General features: G+C 37.5%; 1 protein-coding gene across 3 annotated transcripts in view; it reads right to left on the minus strand.

The window, feature by feature from the left end:
- COL11A1 (collagen type XI alpha 1 chain) overlaps positions 1-27,294 on the minus strand; it is a 168,760-nt gene that overhangs the window by 28,078 nt on the left and 113,388 nt on the right. For all 3 annotated transcript variants that reach the window (XM_065669577.1, XM_065669580.1, XM_065669579.1), the window contains 13 exons: positions 22,295-22,402; positions 21,733-21,840; positions 20,673-20,726; positions 15,649-15,702; positions 14,803-14,910; positions 11,041-11,094; positions 10,128-10,181; positions 9,978-10,031; positions 2,699-2,752; positions 2,097-2,204; positions 1,868-1,921; positions 1,518-1,571; positions 674-727 (listed from right to left, as the gene is read on the minus strand). In XM_065669577.1, coding sequence (XP_065525649.1) covers positions 674-727; positions 1,518-1,571; positions 1,868-1,921; positions 2,097-2,204; positions 2,699-2,752; positions 9,978-10,031; positions 10,128-10,181; positions 11,041-11,094; positions 14,803-14,910; positions 15,649-15,702; positions 20,673-20,726; positions 21,733-21,840; positions 22,295-22,402 — 918 coding nt within the window. The remainder of the gene's footprint in view (positions 1-673; positions 728-1,517; positions 1,572-1,867; positions 1,922-2,096; positions 2,205-2,698; positions 2,753-9,977; positions 10,032-10,127; positions 10,182-11,040; positions 11,095-14,802; positions 14,911-15,648; positions 15,703-20,672; positions 20,727-21,732; positions 21,841-22,294; positions 22,403-27,294) is intronic.

Below are 27,294 nucleotides of genomic sequence, written 5' to 3' on the forward strand. Positions count from 1 at the left end.
TCTCTAATGGCTCTCAACCTTTCTACCTCCTCCCTCAGTTCAGCCACCTGCCTGAGCAGGTCATTTATTTGCTCACAGCGAACACAAGCAGTATCACTGGCTCCCTCCAATACAAGTGCCAGGCTCAGGCATTCGCTGCAGCCAGAGACCTGCACAGCTGCATGTCTGCAGGAAGGCTCAGTCTGGATACCCACATTAGTACTCACTACAGCTTTCGATCGTATTGTAACCATGATCTATCTGGTCAATCAATCCGTCTACGTCCCTCAGCACTCCTTCCCCCTCCTGTACTCCAGGCGAGTCCTCTCGATGAGGCGGTTGGAACGCTTCCCTGCCCACTCGCCTGCCCGCTCGCCTGCCTGCGCGAACTGCCGCGCAAACTGCCTCGACCCTCTGCCTCGACGCTCTCTGTTTGCCGCGCAAACTGCCTCGACCCTCTGCCTCGACGCTCTCTGTTTGCCGCGCAAACTGCCTCGACGCTCTCTGTTTGCCGGCTCTGTTCGCCGCGCTCCTGGTCGCCGCGCTCCCTGCTGTTTCTACTTTTTCACTTCTCACATTACTTAGAAGAAAGTTCAGACATCATCTATGAGTGTCACAACATAGAAAAACAAGGAGCTGACATTGTCTAGAAGATAGTGTCTCAGAAAGAGTCATGTGCAAAAAAATTACTTACTCTTTTTCCAGGTGGACCAGGTGGACCAGCTTCACCTGAAGGACCTGGTGGACCCTGCAATGGAAAATGATATGCTCAGTGGAAACAAAGGATAAAGTTTGGATAAATCTTTACTAAACACAACAAACATCAGCAATATGTTGGCCCCTTTCAAAGGACAGAAAGTAAGCACCATAAATACACACAAAGAAGTATACAAGTGTATTCAATAAATCCTTTCTTAGGGCAGTATTTTGAAACTTTTAACAGCTTTTGTTTCTGTACAAAATGTAATTCTTCTTCTCTTTCTACCTGCAACAAGACATTTCAGACCAGGGAGTGGCTGCATAGAAATAATGTACGTCTTAGCCTACTAGCTAGCTCTATTAAGAAGTTTCTCTTTCTCAGGTGCTGAAGTCATTACTTTTCCTAAATATTTTCACTCACATTTGTGAATTACCTGCCCCATGGGCGCCCTTCCCCAGAAAAATCTTTTGTGCACTGATAGCCATTTGGCTATTCCATCTTGGTAATCTGTGATACTCTTCAACATTTCAGGGTTGCTAAACATTTTGATAAGCTTTCCTTCAGGAACTCTAAAAGCACGTACTGTTAAAGTAAGACATACAGATACTGATTTCCTGAAGTTTGCAGCTAAACCCTAGTTTACAACTTACTTCCAACCTCAACGTATTACCATTTTTTTATTTTCAAGCTGACCTGTACAGGATAATTCCCTGATAAGCAACCATTTAGAAAGTATTTTAAGTGCATGAATGTATAGAAACCATTGATTCAGCATAAGATACTTTCTTAGCATAGGAGAGAACATGCAGCTGAAATAAAATGACACGAAACAACTCACAGGTTGACCAGGATCACCATCTTCACCCTTCTCTCCACCAACACCATCTTGACCCTACAGAAATCACAGAAAAATAAACTAAATACAATATTCAGCTAAATTAAGTAACTTAGTTTCATAGATGAATATAAAAGAACTATTTTTCTACAGAGCATTTTTTTAAAGACACTAGTCTTCAAAACTTTTTAAAGATTTCTAAACCTTTTTTAAGCCTTCATATATTTATGAACAGAAAAGCAACATATGTTAAAGGCAAGACCACATCCCCAGACAAGGAAGAGGCAGGATTAACTAGAATTTAATGCAAACCAGGACTAGGACCTAAACCTGTTTTTTTTATGTATACTTACAGCTGGACCAGGTTCACCAGGGGGACCAGGATCTCCAGGAAAACCAACTGGGCCCTAGATACACAAGGATATGTCATCCATTGGCAAGCAGGCAGCAATTAGCACAAGTATTTAATGAAGCATATAATGAATTTAGTTCAAATGTGGAAAATTATATACAGTTCTATACGTAGCATAACTTCGGCAGTGCTTCATAGTGCTTTATATGAAAACTATTAAGCTAACTTACTGGGTTACCCTTAGGTCCATCATCACCTGGAGGTCCTTTAGCACCTGGTGGTCCAGCTGCTCCAGGTGGACCAGCCTCACCTTTTTCTCCCCTTTCACCTTTTGGGCCCTGTGGAAAACATATAAACCCAAAAAAGTAATCTGAAAATTGAATGGCTAAGAAAGATCACAGTGGCAAAACTGTCAGATCTAGGCAATGTTACTCCTCACTAAATGCTGGCAAGTAAATGGGAAAATAGGGCCTCAGTCTCAGGTTGGAAAACCTGTGAATCTCAGGTGAAGTGCCAACATCTGCACCCAATTTGCATCAATGAACTGTCTTCAGAGAGAAAAATGTGTCAACTGCATGTCAAAGTTTATACATTTGGAAGAAAAACAGGTACTCTTTTAAGAAGTCTTCAGCTTTGTCCTCTAGTTGTTAGTACAAGATGTGGCTATAATTATGCAGAAGCAAACTGAATTTTAAAGGTGTCAATGTTTCACTGAAGATGTAAAGAAAATGTACACAAGTAATCTGATGAAATGCTTTCTAAAGTAAGCACCACCAAATACTGTAGTTCACCATATTAAGTGTTAAGAATAAAACTAACCCAAAATACTCACAGATGTTCCAGATTCTCCAGGAGGTCCAGGGTTACCAGCTTCTCCAGGTTCACCCTGTAAATTTGTGAGGATATATTGATGAGTCATTAGGGAGGATATTTCTATGAATTTACTTGTTATTACATATGTTTCTTGTGCTTGTTCATTTTAACAGCTTACAAGAACTGTCTTATATTTGGTCTCCCTAAAGGGTGTTGAGTTACACATGGATTTGCAGAAAGGGAATCTGAAATTTTAGAGAGAATATAGCAAACTAAGCTTTTAGTGAGCTTGGAAGACTAACCTTCCCTTTGGGCTTTGGAAGATCTTCCCCTTTATTATCCCATATATTTCAGATTTCCTCTCTGCCATCTTTCTTTCTTTCTTGTCACAGAAAAGCCAAAGATGTATATTGACTGTGGTTTTTTTTTTACTTTAGAAGATACATTTTGCATGGAAGCAAATTTCTACAAATAAGAGGAGGCTAATTGGAAATGAACATCAGTGGAGTGAAGATACTATTGCTCCTATTGTATAAAGAAAAACATAAGGATAAAATAGTAGCTGTTAGCTAGTAAAACTTTCACCACAAGCTATAAAGCTGTACACTATAATTTACTGGTGATGGAAATTGTTTAGTAAAGCAGATGGCTTTGAGGATGAAACTATGAAGAAAATCTGTGCAAGTCAAAGTTACACGCTATTAAGTGAACATTTAAGTTAATTCAGTCTCTTTTTAAGCTAATACACAGTATTAACCCAAAGTCTGTCTTTGCAATTGTTCATTTTAATGTTTAGCTATGACTGATTATTTTCTAGCTCAGTGGTCTGATAAACCTTTTAGAAAACTACTGTGTTAATAGCATATTTAGCTATCAGCCTCACAGATACACAAAGCTGTGAAGGATAACAGAATCTGCTTTGTAATTCCCATGGAGTGCTGAGATGAGAACTAGTATGTTTTTATTCCAAAGGATTTCTCAATGTAATGGAGCGATATTTTTCACCCATAAATATTCTTTCTCCAAACCAAATGATCCTTGCCAATAATTATGTCTATAAACAAGAGTAGAGGTGTTGAAAATGCATTTCACCCAATCCTATCTACTGAACTCGAAGACACATTCGGAATAAATCTGTGTCTCCCTCATATCCTGTATGACCTGCACACCCCTCTTTATTCTATGGCAAATCAATTAATACAACATGCACATCTGGCATTTCCACCTGGACAGTAAAAAAGGATAAATTATAAACTATGAATTTTACAAGAGTCTCATGGTATAGTTACTGAACTTTTATTCATAGAAGCTAATGGCAGCACAATGATGTTTCTGGGACCAGAATCTGGCCCAATGTAAGCATTAGGTTAGATGAATGGAAGAAGATCTGAGTACCCAACTGAATTCAAGAGTAGGATAAATAACAGATAACCACAATTTTAGGAGCAATATTAAAATGCCTTTAGAAAGGGCACTTTGAAACGGTGAATTTGCCTTCAGAAACTGTGATGTGTTTTATTAGACATATTTGCATTTGCAGTAATTTAACGATTAATGATCCCTTTTAGTACTTGTTGTGGTTTAATACTCATTTGCTTCTGCAATACAGCATTCATTATAAAAAAAAAATCTAGTGAATATTTCAGGTCAATAACCATTAAGTATGTTTTCTAGAAAAATCCATGATCTTCATTTCCTTATCCTCTGCATGGGCTTTACTGAACCTGCAGCATTATCAGTATTTTTGTTCATTCCTATTATTAATCAAATTCCATTTATATAGCAACAGAGAATAAGGTCTGGAATTAGCAAAAAAAAATATGTTATTAAAGTTAGCAGATGTATCAGAGTACACAATATTGACCCTTTCACCAGGTGTCCCCATTGCAGGACTAACTAACTGAGTGACATAAGAGCGCTAATTGTGCCAAGTCTTTCCTGACAAGCACTTGTACCAATATAATACCATTCTAAGTTTCTCACTGAGGAAGATCTTTCTTTGCCTTTCTGATTATGATGATTCACATTTGATTTCTAATGCACTTTTTACCCTTTCCATTGACAAATACAATTTAATTTTATGATATCATGCAACAAGAGAAAAGATGGGCTTTCTACAACATAACGATCTACACTTGGGTACAACAGAAGAAAACTCTGCTCCTGGGATCTCAGGGTCCCTACTACAGCATGTCGAAACTGGAAGATTGAGGCAGCCTATATAAGCTCTGGGCATAGTAACTCTCCAGTAAGCAGCAGTGTGGAAAACAGTAAAATTGGAGAATGTCAAAGATGTTCCCTTAAAGGGCATCTGTAAAAGATGAGACCAGTTAAAAGTTTCATCTCAGATTAACACTTCTAAATCATTGCTCTATTAAAAAATATGACTCTTCCCTGTACGGAGTCCTTGTTTTTTCTGAAACTGGTTTTTATATTCCAAATATTAGGTTCCATAAAAAGTTATACTAGTTTTAGACAGCTGTTATAGGAGCTAAGCAATGTTTTGATAGAGAAGACTGTAGCTGATATATATTTACAGACTGCATATTTGTAGCTACAAAACCCTGTGCAATCTAGGTTATTGTTTGCCCTTGTCATTCTTTGCATTTTTAGTAAAGACAGTATTAATTCACAATCTGATGTACCTTCTTCATGGGAAATAACTCATATTCTTTTGGGAAACAGATTTTATGATCTAATAATAAATTTATTCCACCTCTGGAACTTTTTTATCTTTTGTTATTGGATAGGATCTTTTAATAGTTAGATAGGCAAAGCCTTCCTCTGACAGAATTTCAACAAGCAAAGACGGACATTTTAAACTACAAAGAGTCATGTAATTTCATGGACATGTTTAATTCTGAAAACCTCCTTGGATTAACTAAGCAGAATGTTTGCTATCAGGCTAAGGACAGTAGTGTAAAAGTCCTTTGTTGTCTTTATTATGACCAGTGCTAGAGAACTGTCCATACAAAGTGCAGGGAAATTGTGACTCTAGAAGACAATCCCTTTTCACGCTGGTATGCACATGTGACTGTGTTATATATATATATATTTATATTTATATATATAAAGGCTCTGTGGAGAGCTAAATTTAATCAAGAGAGAAATTCTAAAGCTGTGCTGTATTTTCTGGGAGGGCTTATGTTTACAAGCATGTTGGAGTGATGGAGAAGGATTAAAAGAGATCACAGCCAGTGAGTTCATGAAAAGTTATTAAAAGTAATTTGTTAGGATAGATATTCAGGTAGCATAAACTGTGACAGACACATCTTGATTCAAGTACCTTAGCAACTGTCTACACAGAGATGTGTGGAAAAATGATACCCACACATAAAGATGCCTATGCAAACTAATCAGATGTGGTTTAAATCAGATGTGTTTAGAAACCTTAAAACTTTAAGGTTTAACCTTAAGGGTGAGAATATTCAATTGATTTTGTCTTCTCACTTCCATCTGCAGTAGAAATCAATGGCTGATTAAGCATATAAAGTATTGATTTCACTTGTTTACTGTGTTGGACTCCTTATTAGCGTACTATTTTAAAAATAATTTTAGAATAATATAATAGGAAGGAGGATAAACCCAGATGAATGCAGTGGTTTTCTAACCAGACTTTTTCATACAGCAAACCAGATCTAAACTCTGAGAGGCTGCAGAAAGAATGCTTAGGTTCTCCAGACATTCATTTTGCATTACTCATTGACTCTGCCAGTTTAACACATGCTGTGGCCTCTGATACCAGATTAGAGATAAGCATGTGTTGGTCCATTTTGTTTTTCCACTTTTTCTTAATTGTAAGCACAACAAAGAGAATAATTTCTGTGTGGAAGCTAGATTCAAGTAGTTCTAGTTGAGTGTAATTCTCAAGACTTCTAGACCAGTCCATGGAAGCTACTGCCATTAATAATGCAAGGCTACATGCACATCTGTACTGAAGATGTTTTCGAACACTTAGGGCTTTTCGCGTACCGCAGAGGAAACAAGAAGTTACTTAAAAGTAAATGGCACTATGGGTTACAAAAAATGTTTGTAATTTGCCAGAAGATAAGGAGGCTTTGAAGCGCCGTTATCAGTGACAAAATCTCTCCTAGTCTAACCATTCAAATATGCAAGTAAGAAAATCTATTTCCCTCCTACACAGTGACAGGTTAAAACATTTGACACTTTTCCACACTCTCTACAATCAGCGCTGCATTGCATTATCTATTGTATGCTTTGTCTTTCCTGAAAGGGATGCAGGGGCCAAAGCATGATGACGTAATAAGAAGAACATTGGGGAACAAATGTGTGGGAATAAATAAGAGAAAATGCATGTTTTGTCAAAAAGTGTGAACTATCCTCCCACTGCAGGAACTCCTACTGACAAAACAACTCTTCATGATTTCTACACTTGCAGAGCTTATTAAAAGGAACTGAAATTAAGAAGGAAGGTATCCTAACTCAGAAAAAAACCTGGCATGTACTAAAACTTGATCAGGAGGAAAGTCATTAGAATAAATAAAAACTTCCAAAATAATATACTTGGAAGCTTCTCTTTATGAATGCAGAGAACATGGGAAATAAGCAACAGGAAATAAAAATGACAACCAGTGATAAACAGTCTGAATTTCATGTTCTTGAATTAAATCTGGTGAGCTGATTATCACAAACAGGGATTCTAAATCACATAGAAGAGTCACGGGGAGAAACAAAGGCATAAGGAGCTTAAATAAGTCAATGTTTTAACAAAATGACTGGAATATAATTTGATCGTGAAACAGTAAGAATTAAGAGTGATGCTTGAAACCAACTGCAAAATTCCTATTGACTTCAATGGGCCACATAATATAGGAAGTGGGTTTTTTTTTTTTTTTTTTTTACAGCAGTGAACAGAATAGGTGCTACCCTGGATGTGGTGTTCTCATAATATACATTTTCTCAGTACCCCAGTGGTCACAGGAAGAATTTTTCTTTTCACAGTGCCATTTGTTTCTGTTTCACTGACATAAACACTCTTTTTCTAATCACTTTTTCTGCCATCTCTACGAACTCTAATATTCAGACACATTTTTGGTACTCTTCCCAGAGAGAAAACCAAATCCTACATCCTTCATGAGGACAAGCTCTCTTTTAAAATAGTCTGGAGGAACAATGTCACAACACTGGGAGATGAGAGGGAATATCCTTGTTAATAATGCACTCAAGCAGAAGGATATATTTTGTATGACTTCTGAAATTCAGGGTAAAAAGTATTGAAGACCTAAGAATGCCACTGCTACATAACAGGTGAGCTGATGCTCAGAGCCACATCCTGAGAAACAGGGAATGAAACGAAGCACTGTCAGCTTAAGAAATGACAGAGCTATCATGAATAAACTACAGTGTAAAGTTAATAGTTTCAACTGCTTGGGCTCAGTACCCTTTGATCTCAAAAGATAAAGAAGGGAGACAAAGTAGTATACTTTTCCATCAAGCCGTATATCATATTACATCATTCTAGTACTCTCTTCACCACATCCCAGAGCACTGGTAAGTAGAAAAAAATTGTAAAACATCAGAAGATTCTATTAAAAAGAATAGTTTGGTCATACTGATAATAGGTTGTTGATTCCTTTTAACATGACCCTAATATAAGTGAAGGGCTATTTAAAGATAACAAGTAACACATTTCATATTTTAGTGAAAAAAACAGACATACAACCAAAATTTTATGGTAGATGTCAACAATATTGAAGAGCATTGTAAGAAAGATCTTTTGTCATCACAAGGGAACAAGCTTGTAGGATGAACTGCAGATTTTTGTTATATTTATTATTTGCCATACAAATGATCCTGTGAAAATAATGGCAACTTCCTTATCTTCTGAAAAGAAGGAATACCTAAAGGCTCTGTGAAGCAGAGTGACATACTTTTGGACAGTGATCAAGAAGAAGATAATGACAAATATAAGTGATTTTGACTGACTTGATACCTGAGTCATTACTTGTAACTTCATAGATCTGATGGATTTGTACCTAGAGGTACAATACAGGTATACAGTGTCAAAGAGAGAGTATGTATGTGGATAAATTAGAAGAACCAGAAGTTAAGACTTCTGAGGTGCTAAAATTCAGTAGTGGTATATGAGGAAGATGAAAAAAAAGGTATTTGATGGGACAAGTAAGAAAAGGGGAAAACATATTCTGAAAGGTTATCAATAGAGTCAGCTTTACCAATACTGGCATTCCAAGGGATGTCTTTTCTAGGATTCATTAACATCACTGCCTCTTTGAATACATACGATACGTGGTAAATATTTAAATATGAGAAATCTACATAGTTTCTCAGTAAGTTATTTATACAGTGGCCTTGAATACATTTATGGTCTGTTTCCTTCACCTTATACTCCATTCAAAATCAAAATTTAGAGAAAGTAAATTGTATTAAATCTATAACATTACAATAAAATGCTTTTAGGCTTACATGCATGATAAGGTCAGGTCATCTAACTTGGTTAAATAAATATAAATAGGAATTTCAAGAGACTTTTGAATTTTCTGTTTGCTCAGCATTTTATAATAGTTTACAAGGGCAATTCAAATCAATCACACAGAAAAAAGCCATTTAAGAAAAGGAAAGCATATTACATGCTCTTTGGGTAAGATATGAATTTAAAAAAAAAAAATCACTACATATGTTGGTAAGACATTTTCTGAATAAAGAACTGAAAGCAGCAATTAAAATAGTTTGAAAAATGCGTGTCATATAGCGTCAGTCTTAAGTCAAATTTTCAAATAGCACAAATCATCCTCAAACATTTGACTTTATTGGAACTGTATCTATCCGTATGAGGAACAGATATATATTGAGCTTCAGGTCTGCTTCACTTCATAGGTATGTTTACCACTGATATGTTCTGTAACAGTTTATAAAGTTCCAGATGAAGGAGTATATGATATTCTAAGATACACAAGTATAACGTGAAAAATACTTGAAGCCAATAATGTTACTGTAGACATCAAATTATGTAGCTATGGAAATCACCATAACCTTACTTTTATCTTTCACCCGAAAGCTACCTTTTCTGCTCCAAAGCTCTTTCCTCTGATTATAAAATATTTTTGTGATGTAAAACGTGAAATAAAAAGACCAGCAGTGGTAAGTCAGCCATTAGGAATATAGCTAGATAACTATTAACAATGGTTAACAGTCAATAGGTCAATGAAGGATATTTAGGAACTGTAATATATCTATATAGCTCTAAAGAAGAATCCAAATGTATATTCATATTCTATTCCAATGATTTCTCTTTCTGGGAGGTTATTATCGATACTCACCTTTTCACCAACACCTCCAACAGAGCCGATTGAGCCAGGTGGTCCTTGAGGACCCTAAATAATAAAAGATATTAGTTACCCAAAATATAGTTATCCACAGTATAGTGCTTACTGAATTACTGAGAGAACAAAAAATATGTTAATTCTTACATCAGCTCCATTAGGACCCTGGGGACCTCTTGGACCTGGAGGGCCAGGTGGACCCTGTATCAAAGAGAAAATTTTATATAGTTACATTCATAATGGGGCTTATTTGGCCAATGAAAAATAATATGCTTGATCCCTATAGGGATTTTAATCTTTGTACTGCTACAGAAATGGCAGAGCTAGATTGCTGCCCATTACATGAGTTCACAATGTGACAGGGGATCCAGGCTATGTGTATATAGTACCTGAGCTGGAAAAGAGCAGATGCTTGGAACACCTGAGGATTGGTGTTCTGCACTGTATTTTCTCTGCGGGTTACCTGCATACCCATTGCACTGTGCAGTGACTCTGGAGCATCTTATATTGCTGGTAACAGCTACGGTGCCTACAGACAGGCAATAATAAAGCATTCAGGCTTGGCATAGGGTGTTGGAGGAAAATGTATAATAGGTAGCTTGCATTTCAGTCAACAGTATAAACTCAAGATCACCCAGAGAAACAGACTGAACATAGCCAAAGAGTGTTTACAATCTTCTGGCCTGCAATCCCCTGCAGCTAAGGTACACTGCCCTGAATTTCAGAAAAGCATCTCCAAACACTCTGGTGAAGTGGCCTCTCCTTTTAGTTGTTCTTTCCTGAACCTGCTTGCCATTGTCCTGTCTCAGACACACATAGCATCTGCTTTGCTACCTAGTCTTTTATTTTCTTAAGTTACTTAAATCTTGATATAAAAGATGAGGAGGTAGATGTGGGAAAACAAAGTAAATGCCAGAGAGAGTTTCTGTTACACAAAATGTTTCATACACATGCACCAAATTCAGGAGCAGCTTTTCAAATTGTTAGCTACAGAGAAAAGACAGGAATACACGGATGGTACTTATGTCCTCCAGAGTGAGCAACGGGGAATAAGTCTTACCATTGGGCCCACATCGCCATTTTCACCCTTTTCACCTGGTGGGCCGGGCAGACCCTAAAACATGAGAAGGAGAAAACTATTAGAAGGGTACCTGGAATGATGAGTTATAAATAAATATGAAAAAATATAAATCAGATCTACAAGTGAATCTTGGGGAGGAGACGAGAGGAGAGGAGAAGAGAGGAGAGGAGAAGACAGGAGAGGAGAGGGAAAAGGGAAAGGGAAGGGGAAGAAAGGAAAGGGAAAGGGAAAGGGAAAGGAGAGGAGAGGAGAGGAGAGGAGAGGAGAGGAGAGGAGAGGAGAGGAGAGGAGAGGAGAGGAGAGGAAACGAGAAAGTTTTTTTGGGGAAAAAAAAGGCAAATCAACAACAAAACCAAATAAAAACTGACACAGAAATGCTGGGGTGGGTGACTGACTTTAAAAACACTGCCATCATTATCCAGACCCCAGATGGGCATATGGATAATTCGATTTGATTTATGATATGATGCATATATATGTAAAGAAAACATGATCTGTGAAGCACAATGAAGTGGTATGTAAGGACGTCTAAGCTACCTGAGTACTGGAAGCTCTGCAACTGCTTTAATAAGGTGTCCAGTGGAGGTAATAAATCCTGCTGAGAGGCATTGCATTGGGTTATACAAACATATTCTTAGAAGCAAACTGCCCAAGTTTGACTACTAACAAACACCATGAAAAGGAACTGTAGCTGATGCTTATCATAGAATTACAGAACAGTTTGGGACTGGAAGGGACCTTCAGAGCTCATCTAGTCCAACCCCCCTGCAATGAGCAGGGACATCTTCACCTAGAGCAGGCTGCCCAGAATCACATGCAGCTTGACCTTGAATGTCTCCAGGCATAGTGTATCAACCACCTCTCTGGGCAACCCGTACCAGTGTTTTTCCACCCTCATTGTAAAGCATTTTTATCTCATGTCCAGCCTGAATCTCCTTCTTTTAGTTTAAACCCCTCATCCTGTCGCCAAAGGCCCTGCTGAAAAGTCTCTCCCCATCTTTCTTATAGGCCCTTTTTAAGAACTGAAATGCTGCAATAAGGTCTCTATAATATTATCACAGCCAGAAGCAGTATAACCACTAAGCTGGGTATTCCTAAAAGTAGGATCAAAGCTTGGCTACTATAAAAAGAAGATCCCTTGAATCTGGAGTCAACAGCATTACATTGACTTACATTACACTAAGATCTGGTTCTAAGTTTCACTACTTTCTAACTTATTTCATGTTTACTTTTGGTAATATTGTAATAATTCAGCAAGTGAAATTTGAATGGACTTGAAATTTTTCCTTCACTGTGAGGAGTTTTAAATAACAAATTTGTAGCTAATTGTTCTAAAGTGTGATTAGAAGAGAAGCCTAGACCTGGACAACATGACTAGTCTTCAGAGAGCGGATATCCAGAGAGAAGAATCCCACCTCAAACAAACTAGATCTTCCAGCTGCAAACAGTCTACTCAATTCTACCCCATGTACATAGAAAGATATTTAACTTAAAAAGTTGAATGCTTTGTCCTACGATTCATGCTCATGCTAATCCTAAACAGCTCATTCAACTGCTTGCAGAGGAGGTATTTATAAACCTTTGAAGGCAATTAAATATTTACTTGATATTTCTGTCAAAAAGACTTTCCAAAACTATTTGGAAACCTATTTCAACCTTGAAAAAATCCCACTAATTTCACTGAATCAATATTTCATGCATTATTGGACATAGTATTTTCAGTTCCTTTTGGCAAGAAGCAATTTAGGTGTTTTATATTCAAAATTGAAGTAAAAATTGACATAAATTAACTATAACCTAGGCCTATAGGGGTTTTCAGCTATTCTTTCAACTGCTTTTGTTAGAAATTTCCCTATTTTTAGAAATACTAAAAAATTAAATAGCAAGGAAATTCAAAATTAAGGTAATCAATAGTCAAAATTACCAATGTTCAATTTTATGAACAAAAATACTTTTTACTTAATATCCAATGTAGGTAATATCAATCAAATTTAATTGAACTGTGATACAGTTACTGTGCAATATTATCTATAAGACAGAGAAAGTTGTTACTCCCCAACAGTTCATAATTACCATGAGAACTGGATTACTGAATAGAAGAAACTCCTGATTTCTCAAAGAAACTCTGATTTCTCAAAGGTACTTCAATACCATTAGCAAATAAGGGCTTTCAGTCCAGGAACCAACATATTCAAATTAAAATCTTAATCAGAGAAATAAAATTCCTCATTTAACATATTTAATTTGTGTACGTCTCAAACCAATTGTTTTTTACATTTATATAGCTTAGTGCTCATTAAACTTAAAATGTGAAGGTGGACTTTACTGAAAAATATTAATTGAAATAGTATTGTAGAGCTGAGAAAAATAACAAGAATAATTTCATTTCACTCTCTTTAAAATAGTAAAAAAATTCACAGTTCATAATAAAATTTAGGAATAACTTTTGGGGGTTAAGATTTCTGAAAACAAAGACATTTTCCATTTCAAAGGCAATATAAGTCTATGTAAGACATGTTGGTGCAGTAATGAACTATTTAGAGCAGCCTGAGAGGGGATCTCATCAATGCAGATCAATAGCTCAAAGGTAGGTGCCAGGAAGATGGTGCCAGACTCTTTCGAGTGGTGCCCAGTGACAGGACGAGGAGCAATGGCCATAAACTAACACACAAGTTTCACCTCGACATGAGGAAGAACTTCTTTGGGTTGAAGGTGTCAGAGCACTGGCACAGGCTACCCAGGGGTGTTGTGAGGTCTCCCTCTCTGGAGACATTCGAACCAGTCTGGGCATGTTCCTTTATGCCCTATTCTGGGTGGCCCTGCCTTGGCAGGGGGTTGGACTGAATGATCTACAGAGGGCCCTTCCAACACTAATAATTAATCTGTGATTTTCCATGAAGGTATGAAGGTTTGCAACATTCTATGTACTTCACTGTAAGTTTTGTGAGCTGCATTATGTAACAGAATTTTAAAAATTACAGGTACAGGTTCAGGTTTCCATTTTTTATGATTCATATTACAGCTTAATGCATGGATTAGAAATAGCTTCAAAGTGTTCCGTGCTCTAATGTTAATTACATAGAAGTTAATTGAAGGCCTTAAATATCTTGTTCTTTGTTTTGTTAAAATTAAGCAAATAGAGTTTTTTGAAAAAGCAGAATTTTTCAACTGTAATTCTCTGGATGCAGCAGTGAGAAGCCTACATTTTACTGTATGCTTACTTTGTGTTTTTTGACTCAAAATAACAATTTGAAGAGGAAGAAACATGATACTGTAGGAACCTGCCAGTGACGGCAGCAGTGTGTAAGCATCATGGAGTTCTGTTAATCTTTCTGAACACAAGTGTCTGTGATGGTATCACTGAGAAAACACTATGCTGCCAATACCTATTGTGAAAATACAGTAAATGACTAGGACATGTTAAATACACCTCCAACCTTTTCTTTAAGATGTGTATCTCCAGTAAAAAGAAGTGCTCTTAGTGAAGCAGAAACTGTCACGACTCTAAAATGAATGAATAATCAAATGAAATTCTAAAGCCTATGGTAGCCAGGAGTTCAGAACAATCTACCAATCTATCTCCTTCAGCATTTAATCTGCTATTTATGCATAAACTCTATGAATATGGGATATTTCAGTTCTTATTAACTGATGATATCATTTATTTAATAGAAGACAATACTCAGTTTCTGAAAGAATCAGGGTGCTAACAGGTGGAGGGTAAATAATAAAGGAATTCACCTGTAAGCCAATAGGGCCTGGAGGGCCAGGGAATCCTCGAGGACCTTCATCACCTTTTTGCCCAAACATCCCTTGCTGACCTCTTGGGCCTGGCTCCCCATCACCTCCCTATTTGGAAACAGTAAAAAGCAAAACTATTGTAGATTTGATAATAACAGAAAAAGCTCCATGGAAATCAGCGGAAAACAACAGCAAGCAGGCTCAGAATCATGCTCATATCTTTACAAATGCATCTACACCACCTTGACTGAATGAAGTCTGTTATACAAATAAAATACCAGCATATGTCCTGGTTTAATGTAGGTCAAATAATACTGCATGTCTCACAAAGCATTTTCCTGAATACCTCTTCCCTTTCACATCTGCATAAATTTTGTAGCTTCTGAATACCTACATATTAGCAACTATGAATAGGATACAGTTCTACCAATCTTCATGGTACCTTCAAGAATTCAAAACCTTCTAAATAACAATAAAAAGCAATGCACCTGGTATCAGGTGGATTTTAGATTTAAATGCATCTGGTACCGAGGTGATTTTACCACTGGCTGTTATACAAACCATCAACCAAGTTCACGGAAAGGACAGTCCCATTCACTATTTACATTACTTAATTTTTAATAGTTCCATCAAATTACTACCCTGCAGTAACAGAATAACTGCTATGAATAATAGAGCAATAGAGTAACACCTATGCACGCTTACTTACAATAGACAACTGCATGCAAGTGGACAACAACAGAACTGTTAATAGCGATTTAATAAATGCCTGGGTAAGGAGGATGCAGTTAAAAGAACTTCCAAGATGAGTTATGGCAAGACTGGGGTTTGCTCTAAGCTACTTACGGCTATACCAGGGGCACCAACAGGACCCTGGAGACCTGGTGGACCTGGAGGACCCTGAAACAAACAAACACCCAAAAGCTAGTGATTATGGCATCTGAAATGAGATTAAAAGCAAATATAGAGATAACCCTATTTGCATGATCAAGGTCTATTAAGCATTTCTACATTTATTCATAGAGAATGTAGCATTATTTACAAGTCTCTTCCATTCAGTACAGTCATTATTTGTTTATCTCTCAAAAACTCAGATCTGCACATCTATAACAGACTTAATATTGGCATTTATTGAAAGCACATTTGTAATGTTTCAGAATATTTACAATAGATTCCCATGCAAACATGAATAAAATGAAAATGAAAAATGTATTTTTTTCAGAATTAAGAATAACAGACTTTTCAATTAATTTGTGTAGAACAATCTATATTGAAATTGAATGCTTATTTTGATTTGTTCTTATGAAATTGCAAATGGTTTTTATAACAGCACAAATGACCTCCAGGTGACATGAAAATGTCTAAGTTGTTGTTTAGCACTTGGAGACACATACTCTTTGATAGTAAGTTTCTTTCCAACAGAATGGTAAAAAACATGTCTCTGAGACGAATTTCTTAATTTTTTCAGTCTCCGTACAGTATAATAGACTTCCACATTACACTGCACATGATTTAGAAGTCAGTTACGCAGATATGACATAATGAAGGTATCTAACAAATAGAGTACAGGAATGCAAGATACTAGTTGATAATGCAGGTAAAATTATGTAGTAGGTTGAGGCTGGTTTTTGCACCAGCTGTAGAGACTAGACTGATAAAAAGTGTAGCTAAGGAAGTAAAAAACCTTACAGCTGGCAAGGGCTGAATTCCAGTCTGCTATTTCAGATGACAAGAAAATTGTCTGCAGTTTCTTGGCTGGGAATTTAGTGCAGAATGATCCTTAGATTTAAAAACTTGCTAGGGCTAAAATTGGATTATTCTACCCTTTATAGGGAGATTAGGAAAAGGTACTTCTTAAGTCTTATAGTCTATTTCTTTCTTTTCATTCTATGTAGGTTTTAGAGTATCTTATTTTCTAGGGAGATTGAAGTGTCAGGCTATGTATTTCTTCACTTTTATAATTTTCTTGTCGCATATATGATAGCAATAGAGGAAGCAAAGGGTTTTATCCTCTATGGTGAAACTAAATGAAAGGAGTCCTAGGAATGCTCCTGTTGACTGGAGGGGGGGTTGTTACCCTGAGAAAGGGAATTAGCAAAATCATATCAGAACAGAATATTCCTACACTCTGCAGAATGCTTCTACCTGCTCCTTTATTTTTCAGGACCCAGAAACAGATCTACACACTTTTAATCTAATTTAAATACTCATTTTGACATAAAGTATCATTGAAAGGTACTTTGCAATTGATTAATAAGAAGTTATTTGGAGACATGGCTAGACTCTTTTTGTCTATTACTGTGGAGGGCAAATGGAGGGGGAATGATCAGAATCATCAGGAGAGACTATTTAGCTAATGAATGCTCCTGTGACTGTGGAGGTTTTAAAACTCAAGATGGAATGTACATCAACAATAAAATTGTGCTGTCCTTCCTCTTCAGAATCTTCCAGAGGCCTTTGTCCCTTCCCCAATATCCATCAGCATGTTTAAAGGAAAGGAGATTTGAAATAAACACATTCTGGAATTGTCAGGGTTAAATTACTCTAACTGAGGTTCAATACACTTGACTTGAAGTGGGGTAACATTCACTTCAACCAAGCAGGCCTGAACACTGAATCCTGTATTTTAAGAAAAACATTATATATTCCCAAATGACTCAGACCTTGAGACTGAAAATACAGGATATGCTCTCAAAAGGATTTTGCTGCAGACACTTTACCTGTAAAGCAGATGACCTGGGTTCAACTGTAACAGTTATTTTTTCTCCTTCTTAGAAGCTGGTGCAGTGCTGTGTTTCAGCTTTAGTCTGAGAACAATGCTGACAACACACCAATGTTTTAGTTGTTGCTCAGTAGCACTTATCCCAATCAAGGGGACTTTTCAGTCTCATGCTCTGCCAGTGAGGAGGGGCATGGGAAACCAGGAAGAAGCAGAGACAGGACACCTGACCCAAACTAACCAAAGAGGTATTGTATACCACAACACGTCATGTCCAGTATAGAAACGGGGGAGTTACCCAGAAGGCCCAGATCGCTGCTCGAGCTGGGCTGGGTATCAGTCGGCGGGTGGTGAGCAGTTGTATTGGGCATCACTTGTGTTTATTTTTTCCTTTCCCCTTTTAGTTTTGTATTCTCCCACTTTGTTATTTCCCTTAGTAGTAGTAGTAGTACTAATTTTGTATTACACTTTAGCGATTGGACTGTTACTAGAAATTATTTAGTTATTGGACTTATCTCAACCTGTGAGGTTTATATTTTTTTGATTCTCCTCCCCATGCCACCGGGAGCAGAAGGGGGAAGAGGGGAGGGAGGGAGTAAGCAGCTGCATGGGTCTGAGTTACTGCCTGGGCTTAAACCATGACAGCAGATCTGCTGGAACATGCCCAAATGAATTAGTGCTCACGATGGGAATTGTAGTCACAGTCTAATGCTCAGTATAACTAGCTGGTCTGCCAAAATGGTCTGAAAGAGAAATGTGGAGCATGTGTTTCTTCTGCATTGCTCTAACGCAGAAGCATCTCTAATGAAGACGCATGTCAGAGGGGAAAATGAAAGGATATGCATTTGATCACATGCAAAACCCAAAGTGAAACTGGACCATGACCTGCTTCATATGCTTCTTCTACCCTTTCCTTTAAACAACAGAAGTTATCATGTACATAGGGCCTGTACTGTTAATGAACCTCTTTAGATGGACAGGGAGGAGCTGAATGTATCTTTATGCATCCCACAGCTGGTTACAACTATAAGAGCAAATAGATTAAGACTGATTTTCAGCTAACTGGGAAAAAGTCCACAGCTTTAAAACTAACTTCTAAAATGTCTTAATTTGATAAACTAATTTTACCAAGTTAACCAAACCATTCAAGATCAGATTATCATAGAATCACAGAAATTGTCATAGAATCACAGACCTTAAAGCTCATCAGTTCCAATCCCCTGCCATGGGTAGGGACACCTTCCACTAGAGCAGCATACTCCAAGCCCCTGTGTCCAACCTGGCCTTGAGCATGGCCAGGGATAGGGCAGCCACAGCTTTTCTGGGCACGCTGTGGCAGCACCTTAGCACTCTCACAGGGAAGAGCTTCTGTCTAATATCTAATCTAGATCTATCCTTCAAAAGCTTAAAGCCATTCCCTCTTACCCTATCCTTACATGCCCTTGTCAAAATTCCCTATCCAGATATCTTATAGGCCCCCTTTAGGCACTGGGAGCTGCTCTAAGGTCTCCCCTTAAGGAGCCTTCTCTTCTCCAGGCTGAATCAGCCCAGCTCTCTCAGCCTGGCTCCAGAGCAGAGCTGCTCCAGCCCTCACAGCAGCTGTGGCCTCTCCTGGACTCACTCCAGCAGCTCCACGTCCCTCTGGTGTTACAGGCCCCAGAGCTGAATGCATTTCTCCACAGGGAGTCTCCTCAGAGTGCATCAGAGGGGGAGAACCCCTCCCTGAGCTGCTGCTCACGCTCTGGGCGTACAGCCCAGCATATGTGGGGGTTCTGGTCTCAAACGCACACTGAAGCCGGGTCATGGGCAGCTTCTCCTCACCCAGCACCCCCAAGTCCTTCTCCTCAGGGCTGCTCCATCCAGTCCCCCAGCCTTTAGCTGTGCTTGGGATTGGTCCGGCCCAGGTGCTGGAGCAATTTTAGTCTGGACCAGAAGTTGTTTCAAACTTCCTCATACGTATGTTCCTTGGAAAACAGGGGTTTATAATAGAAGTGTTCTCTCATCCATATGTATAATATTATATTCTTTGTGTTAATAGGGCATAATAAATAATTTATTATAGCACTTGTGATCTGAAAGAAAAAGCTTATCTTTAAAAATAAAAAAGCTTGTCTTTCTTCGCATATTATATTAACACATTTTTTTCTATGAAATTATCATAAACCTGCTTGAATTTTTATGTATCCTCCTATAGAACATCATCTGATTATGTGTAAGCCATAAATTTGGTTTTTAGAAGCAATATACTTTCATGATGCTAAGTCATTAATCATAATAAGCACAGTGTCTTCAAGACAATAAATATGCTTAGATATGAATATTCCAATATTGAACTCTGAGCTTTGCTAACTGTGAATATTGATAAAATACAGTAATAATAAAAAAAATCTTTCTGCAATTACTCCTGCATTATTTCTTATGGAAAATTATTGAACTAAAATGCCAGTTTATCTTGAAATTGAAGAGAAGTAAAAACAAACCTTTTCTGACTTTTTGGGAAAGAAACAAAAATCAAATAGAAAAAAAGTGCCTTGTTTTATTCTTTCTAGATTCAAATTTTACAGTAGAAAAAGCTGATTTTTATCTTTCTGGCTTTAATTATTAGAGGCAGTGCTTGCACTTTAGAAGTAATTTTGAATTTCATTTGAGGTCCTGAAATGTTGCAATCAGTTAAGTGCGCTTTTTATGAATTAGATATTCTTTACAAATTTTAAAACTCTATTAGTAGGTTTCCCTACTGAGTCTTCATATTCTTCATCATTATGCCTAAGAAGCTAAAGCTGGGCATGTTCACACAATCCAGTCAGTGAAGTTAACTTAAAGCACAGGAAAAGAATGTATGCGTATTCCTTGTCTCTTTCAGTTCACATACAGAATGATGAAATAAAATTATATAGGAAGGAATGTATTTTACCTAGCTATATTTTAATGATTCTGTAAGTTCAAGGAATATGAGAAATACTAAATACAGGCATGGCTCTAGGACTACAAACCTCTAGTGTTTCATTAAAACTTCACCTTATTTTGAAGACACATTTTTGAAGTGTGTCTTTGTTTCTATTCAGTGATGTAGCAAGGCTATCTGTATACTTCATGCATGAATACTTTGTATTTATGAAGCACATAACAGATGAGGGATTTCGCTACTCACGTTTTCTCCCTTGTCGCCTTTACTACCTTTCTGACCTGGTTCACCAATTTCACCCTGTAATGGAAAGTTAGAAGTTAAACTTCTTGTTTAAAATGGTCTCCTTCACACTTAGCTGAAGTCAATATAGCAGTATCTTTAAATGTCCCCTTTGGTATGATTCTTCTGTGTTTTATGCTGCTGCTTTAACTGTGAAGGTCTAAAGGGGGCAACTCTGCATTGATCAATAGTATGTCATATTAATCCAGGTATTGATTGCTATATTCAAAGGGCAACAAGACCTGGCTTTGAAATATAGTCCTTCTGAGCTCTAAATAAAGGAAACTGTGTTCCTCATGTCACCTTCAGTATGAACTTATAATGAAAGCACCCTGATTTACAGACTCATCTAACTGTATGTGACTGAACAACTACTCACTGAAGTGTACAGTATTTCAAAACTTCAAAATTGTTCAAATCACCCGGAAAAATATGTTTTCTTTATACAATAATAAAAGATAATTAAATCACAGAAAATACTCACTCTGGGATAAATAACACACATGCATCATAAAAATGAACTTCAAACTCTTTACCTTTACCTTATGCTAACAGAACAATGCTGGACCGAACAAACACGCAAGATGATCCTGAAATGGGCTATATCCTAAATTCTGCCAGAACATATTCTGCTGTGAACATATTATATTGATACCCTTAACCTACTCAGTGATTCCAAATCACTATACGCTACTGAGAATATTTTATCTTACTCATTCAGCAAATAAAGTTTCTAAAATAAGCAAGAATTAATTTTGTCATCATCTGCCTTGATTTTTTCTGCCACACTTTCATCCTTGTTTCTTTGCCAGGATAAATGTTAGTCTTGAACACAAATCCCAGTGTCCCATAGCATCTGCTCCTCAGGCATCTGATTATAGAAGGATTTTTCAGGTTTTTTGCAGTAGGCAGAAGGAGTCTGGGGGAGGCAGGGTTAAGAGTTGTTTCGTTGTTGTATTTATGGTGAGAAAAGCTACAGAGAACTTTACTGACAGATGCACTAATACAAATTTTAATGATTCACCTTGTCACCATCTTCTCCAGGAGAGCCACTAGGACCGGCAGGACCAGGAAGTCCAACAGGACCCTGTACTCCATCACGCCCAGCGGGACCTTGAGGACCTTTTTCACCCTGGTTTTCAAGAAACAGAAGTGATTCACCATTATCACAGGAGAGTAATGGAGATTGCAGTACAGGGAGTCATACTACCACTAAAAAATACTAGGAAAAGAGAAACAGAAAGGAAACTATAAAAGGAAGAGAGTGCATCAGAAAATTATACTAAGTAATAACGAAAGCCAATGACAAATACACGTCTACACTAATGCAGAGCGGCTGGGTACACAGTTTTAATGAAAGAATGATTTGACAGACTTTTATATCCATTCCCTGCTGTGATAATAACAGGTGTAACCCTGCCTGGGTGTTAGAGGTTATTACTATTTACTTAATTGCAAATGTAAAAGGACTAGATCAGGTATTCTGAGGGTATGTTTAACAGGCAAATACTAGAGTGGGTAAGAGTAACATCCTGAAATGAAATGTCTGTGCTGTAATAGTTTTATGTGACTCTGTGATTACTTACAGGAGCACCCTTCTCTCCTGCAGGGCCTGGAGGACCCTGAGGTCCAGGACGACCTGGCAGACCGATTGGCCCAGCAGTGCCCGCTGCTCCACGTTCCCCTGGTGAACCCTGTAAAGAAAGAAAAGAGTGCAAGATAATTCTGATACAAGCCTGATAACTGCTGGTGGTTTTCATGACTCGAGTCAACAGAGAAGATAATCTGTTATTCACTGAGATTCCACCTGGTAGAAGGATACACATTCAGCATGTGTGCAAGTAAATAAAAAGGCTGAAAGAACTAACATGAAGTTCATACTCAATAGTTCTTATTCAGTGCTACTTGGGTTTTTTTCACCCTTTCCTGTATTTGCTCATCATAATAGAAGTGTGCTTCAGCCTGTTTTCAAGAATGTTTTCCTCTCTGCTTCCAAAATACACTGCCATACTACTTTGATGAAAGAATATTCACTGTATTAAAATACAGAACTAACCCTCACCACAACCCAAATTTTTAGTCAGGTTTCCTGCTGAACACTGCTGTGATGGTCAATTCACCTGCGTACAAATCTACTGAAGTATGACTCGTCTTGATGTGTCACACAGAGGACACTTGAATGTACAGGGATCTTTAGCTTAGCACAGAAGTTAAAAACCTAATATTGCAAATTCAAAGGGGAAATAGAGATGCCATATATGGGAAAAAAATTGAACTGTGTATTTTAGAACACATTTTTACAGACAATAATAGCAGAGAGGAAAAAGTTTTACTCTAACATCAGTAAGCCTCACTTTTAAATGAGTGATCCCATTGTCATTAATTCATGCCTTTCTACCTGGAACTACCAAAACATCCATAAATGAAAATTTAGTTTCTACATTCCCTCTGAGTTCTCTCACTTGAAGCAGTGTAGGGCTTATGGCTGTTCCATAAAGAGCCAACCTTTCTTTTAAATATGTCAATCTGCCACAGAGCCAAGCTCCATAACCATTTATCATTTGAGCCGTGCCTTCATGATTTCTTCTGGATTACGCTAACTAGATAAAATCAAGAGAATGGCTCTCTCTACTCACACACCTATATATACTCTATAGGTATATACAGCATGTCTATATGGAGAGAATTTAGGTATATAGAGTATACCTGAAATGGAGAGAATGACTCTATATATATATATACCTGTCTATGCTCTGTAGATATGTAAAAATCTGCACTGCTCTAAAAAAAAAAGAGGTACCCAGGGTGGACTAGCTTTTTTTTCTCCTTACACTTTCTAAGAGTACAGATGGCATATGCTGTTATGTAGTGCTGAAGGGGAAAAAGGAATTTAAAATAAGGTGGTCTGGTATTAAAAAATCTTCCTAAAAGAGGAAGAGGTAACAGTACAGATTAAAACTTCTACTCAAATAAAAGGAATTTCAGAATCAAAAAGTTAAAATTTGGCCTATCCATATTTGTTTATCAGTTAGTTAAAAGCCACAATGTGGAGTGCTGATTTTAAATCATTTCAGCAAGCTGGGTCAATTTCCAAACAGTGATCTACCAATGAAGTCCTCTACAACACACAACCAAAGATATGGACACCTGTCTGGAGGCACATTATGGCAAGAAAACAACCAGGGAGAAAAAACATTTACACTTGAATTCCTAATACCTCCTCGATCACACAGGCAGATTCTGACTAAGTGTGAAATGAATTCCTGACAGCACAGGGGAAAACTTCCTGTGCCTTGATAGAGGTTGACTGCCATCTAACCTGCCTGTGTCTCCACAAGAGTCAGCATGTGCAGGGAGACAGAAGCATGATGCTCTCCTGAGTACAGGCAGAGAATGGATAAGGACAGAGCTTCTTTGTGCTTTTTTACACCATCACTGGCTAACAACTCTGACAGGAAATCCAGCTTTGCCAGTCCTCATACTTCCTGGGGATTCAAGATGCTGTACATCCTTCCTGTACTCTGTACATAGGAGAGCATAGGAACAAAGACAGTGGGGTATTCTGTTCCATTATATTCTGCATGGGAGCTAGCCTTGTGCTTGAAAGTCTAATGGGAAAAAAATATTTCACTAACAGCAACAGAATTAACCCTGAAGTTTATGGGCTCACTGAAAACTGAGAAGCAAAGAGAGCTGTCCTCTCATCTGTATTTCTGTATTTTCACACTTTGGCAGCATCTTTGGGTTTTGTGTTTCAAATAATTCACCATTTTTGCATCAATAGAGCACTGTTAAAGTTTTGTTTACTGTACAATAATATTTCTCTAGCTTTTCAGCTTGACACCTACAAGACAGTTTGTAACACCTTAAAGTAACTGATAATTTCACATTTCAGCTGTCACACTGGAAGTGGAGTGATACATGGAATCTTTTATAAGTAATAGGTGGTGTAGCCTGAGGCTCTGAACAGCCAAGTGTTTTTTTCATGTTTAAGAATGATCAAATTTGCTGGCTCTTGTAACACTGGAATTTTAAGATGCTTTCATTTATGAGGGCCCAAGTTTTTGCTTTTAATCATGATGTACTTTTCTTGGACTGACCATAATAAAGGGCTTTTCCTTCAGGTAACAGTGGCAGAAGAGAATGATGAATGGTTGCTCCAAATATTTTTGCAAATTAACTCAGTAAAATCTGATTTTGTGTGAGTGTTCAACAAATATTATTTGTGCAGGAATCACAGATGCCTTTATCCTTCCAAATGCTGGTCTATTTATTTATTTAGGTCAGGGTGGATGCTTAAGTTTCAGTCATATTTCTGTTGTTTTAGTTTCTAAGACTTCAGTGAATTCAACAGGAAAAATGCCGTACCCTGCAGATATGCTACCAGGGTCTCTGATCTTGTCATGTCTTGTAAGCTGAACAAATTTAGGTCACCTCATCAGTAGGATGCAAGAATAGAGAGGAAAAAAGTCTAAATAAGTCATAGATTTTTTTCTGTATCAGACAGCAGACACTAACAGTGGCCATAATTTCTAGTAGCTCTTTTTACTCAGTCAACTTTTCATCTTTATCTTTGCATAATTTTTATTTGTTATGCTTAAAATCCACATGAGTTATGAACAGAAACTACACCTTCTGTTTTCAAGGATCCTCTCACATCTTTGTGAGAATGGCCTCTGATCAAAGCAGAACACTTTAAATTACAGTCACAACTCATACAAGCATTTTAGGCAGCTTCTTAAGTCTGTTCTATTTTTCAATGTTTATTACCTTTTATTGCCTCTCTGTCCCACTCTGAAACAATCCTGTTATATTACTAAACTCCTTGTTAAGCTGTGGTCTTGCAGGGGTACTCACAGCCTTGAATCTATTTGTTAATTAAAACAGAATGGAAGTGTCATGCTTTGTCTTGCATTTCTCTTTTACAGACTAAACTCATTAGTAACCATGTTTTTTCTCACTTTTTGTGAGGAGATATGTAAATATAGCTATTGTATATACTACATAGTAGAAGTAATACTTTTCACTGATAAACTGTCTAACAAGAAAAGATTCTCATGAACGAAAAATGTTATCAAATAGAGGAAGATTAGTGCTAGATAGCTCAGTGCTGATAATTGGATAGCCTACAGCTGGCTTATTCAGAGCCCAATTTGGCCATCCTATTCCAAATAAACTAATGAAAAATGACTGCTTGACATTCCACAGAGTTTTCTCTCATTAGCATTCAGCATTCCACACAGTAGTACGAGAAGGGGAGAAAACAAACAGAAGACAAAAATAGCACATAAAAGAGAACTGTTAAAAAAACCCCAAACAACCCCCCCAAAAAACCCCAATACAACAAACACACACGAAAAAAAACAAAACACCAAAATGAAACAAACAAACAAACAAACACACAGAAAAAAAACCCATTGCTTTGTAGTACATTCATGCATATCCTTCTTTTGTCCAAAACCCTCTAAACACAGTCATTGGCATGCACAGTATTTGGAGCGGTCATTTGTTTGGTATGCTTGCAGATGCATGCACTAGCCAAAAAAGCTTATAATTGACTATATATGCTAGTTAAAAGCAATTGGTATTGACAGAGAATTGGAGGAAAACCACCCAGTGGCATGAGTTCTTTTCCTATTATAAATGGCAAATGAAGACTCCATTATAATGACACTCCTGTGTCTATCTTCTGTTGGCTAAAAATAGATGGGAAAATATTTTAGGACTATTTGATGCTCATGGTCTGCTATGAGATGCTGCGAAAGAGCCCCAAGCTATTGTGGTTTAATTGTTGTCCTCACAGATGCACAGAAACCCAGTATGAAGGGCACCTCTGCATCTTTTTTGGTCTGAAAAACAATTTCAATATAACAAGTCAGTAATTAAAGATGAAATAGGAAACGAATCCCACTGAGGACTTCTGAAGTACTCACAGGGCAGTTTGGTGCTCTTTGTGCCTCAAGGGGCACTGCTTGTGCTATAGCGAACTCAAGGTATACTTCAAAAACAATGCACTGTTTACCCTTTAAACTCTCTTTCCACTCTGCTTACAATATCTTGCTATATCTATTTCTCAAAGACTGGGAAAGCGGTATGTAAAAAATCCTGAGCTTCCTAAGTGAACCTTTCTATGACTACACTTACCTTAGCAGGAAGTATGGCCCCAATAGCAATGGCCTTACAAAGTGAAGAAGCTGTTGGTACTGTGCTCCTGACATCCATACTCTCTATTTCTGGACTGTACTGCAAATAATTTGTCTGGCACTGAACTCCCGTTACCTAGTGGGTGTTAGAAGTGCTCCTGGAATTTCTCTCCCATTTAGTTTCTCATGAATGGAATACTGATCATGAACTCCAAGAGAGCTCCATGATCTGAACGAAAGGATGGTAAATGGGGATGACTGAGACATTCACCTCAAAAAGGCTCTCATTTTTTTAACTAAAACAACAAACTATACACACTCCATTACAGAAATCAAAAAACATGGACCATCTGAATTTAAATTCAGAAACACCTCACAAACTTCTGTGATGCATATTAATGACAAACTGTGATAGTAGTGGTACAATTACTGTGTGGGCAACC

This window comes from Lathamus discolor, chromosome 3 (assembly GCF_037157495.1).
Source record: "Lathamus discolor isolate bLatDis1 chromosome 3, bLatDis1.hap1, whole genome shotgun sequence".
Classification (NCBI taxonomy): Eukaryota; Metazoa; Chordata; class Aves; order Psittaciformes; family Psittacidae; genus Lathamus; species Lathamus discolor.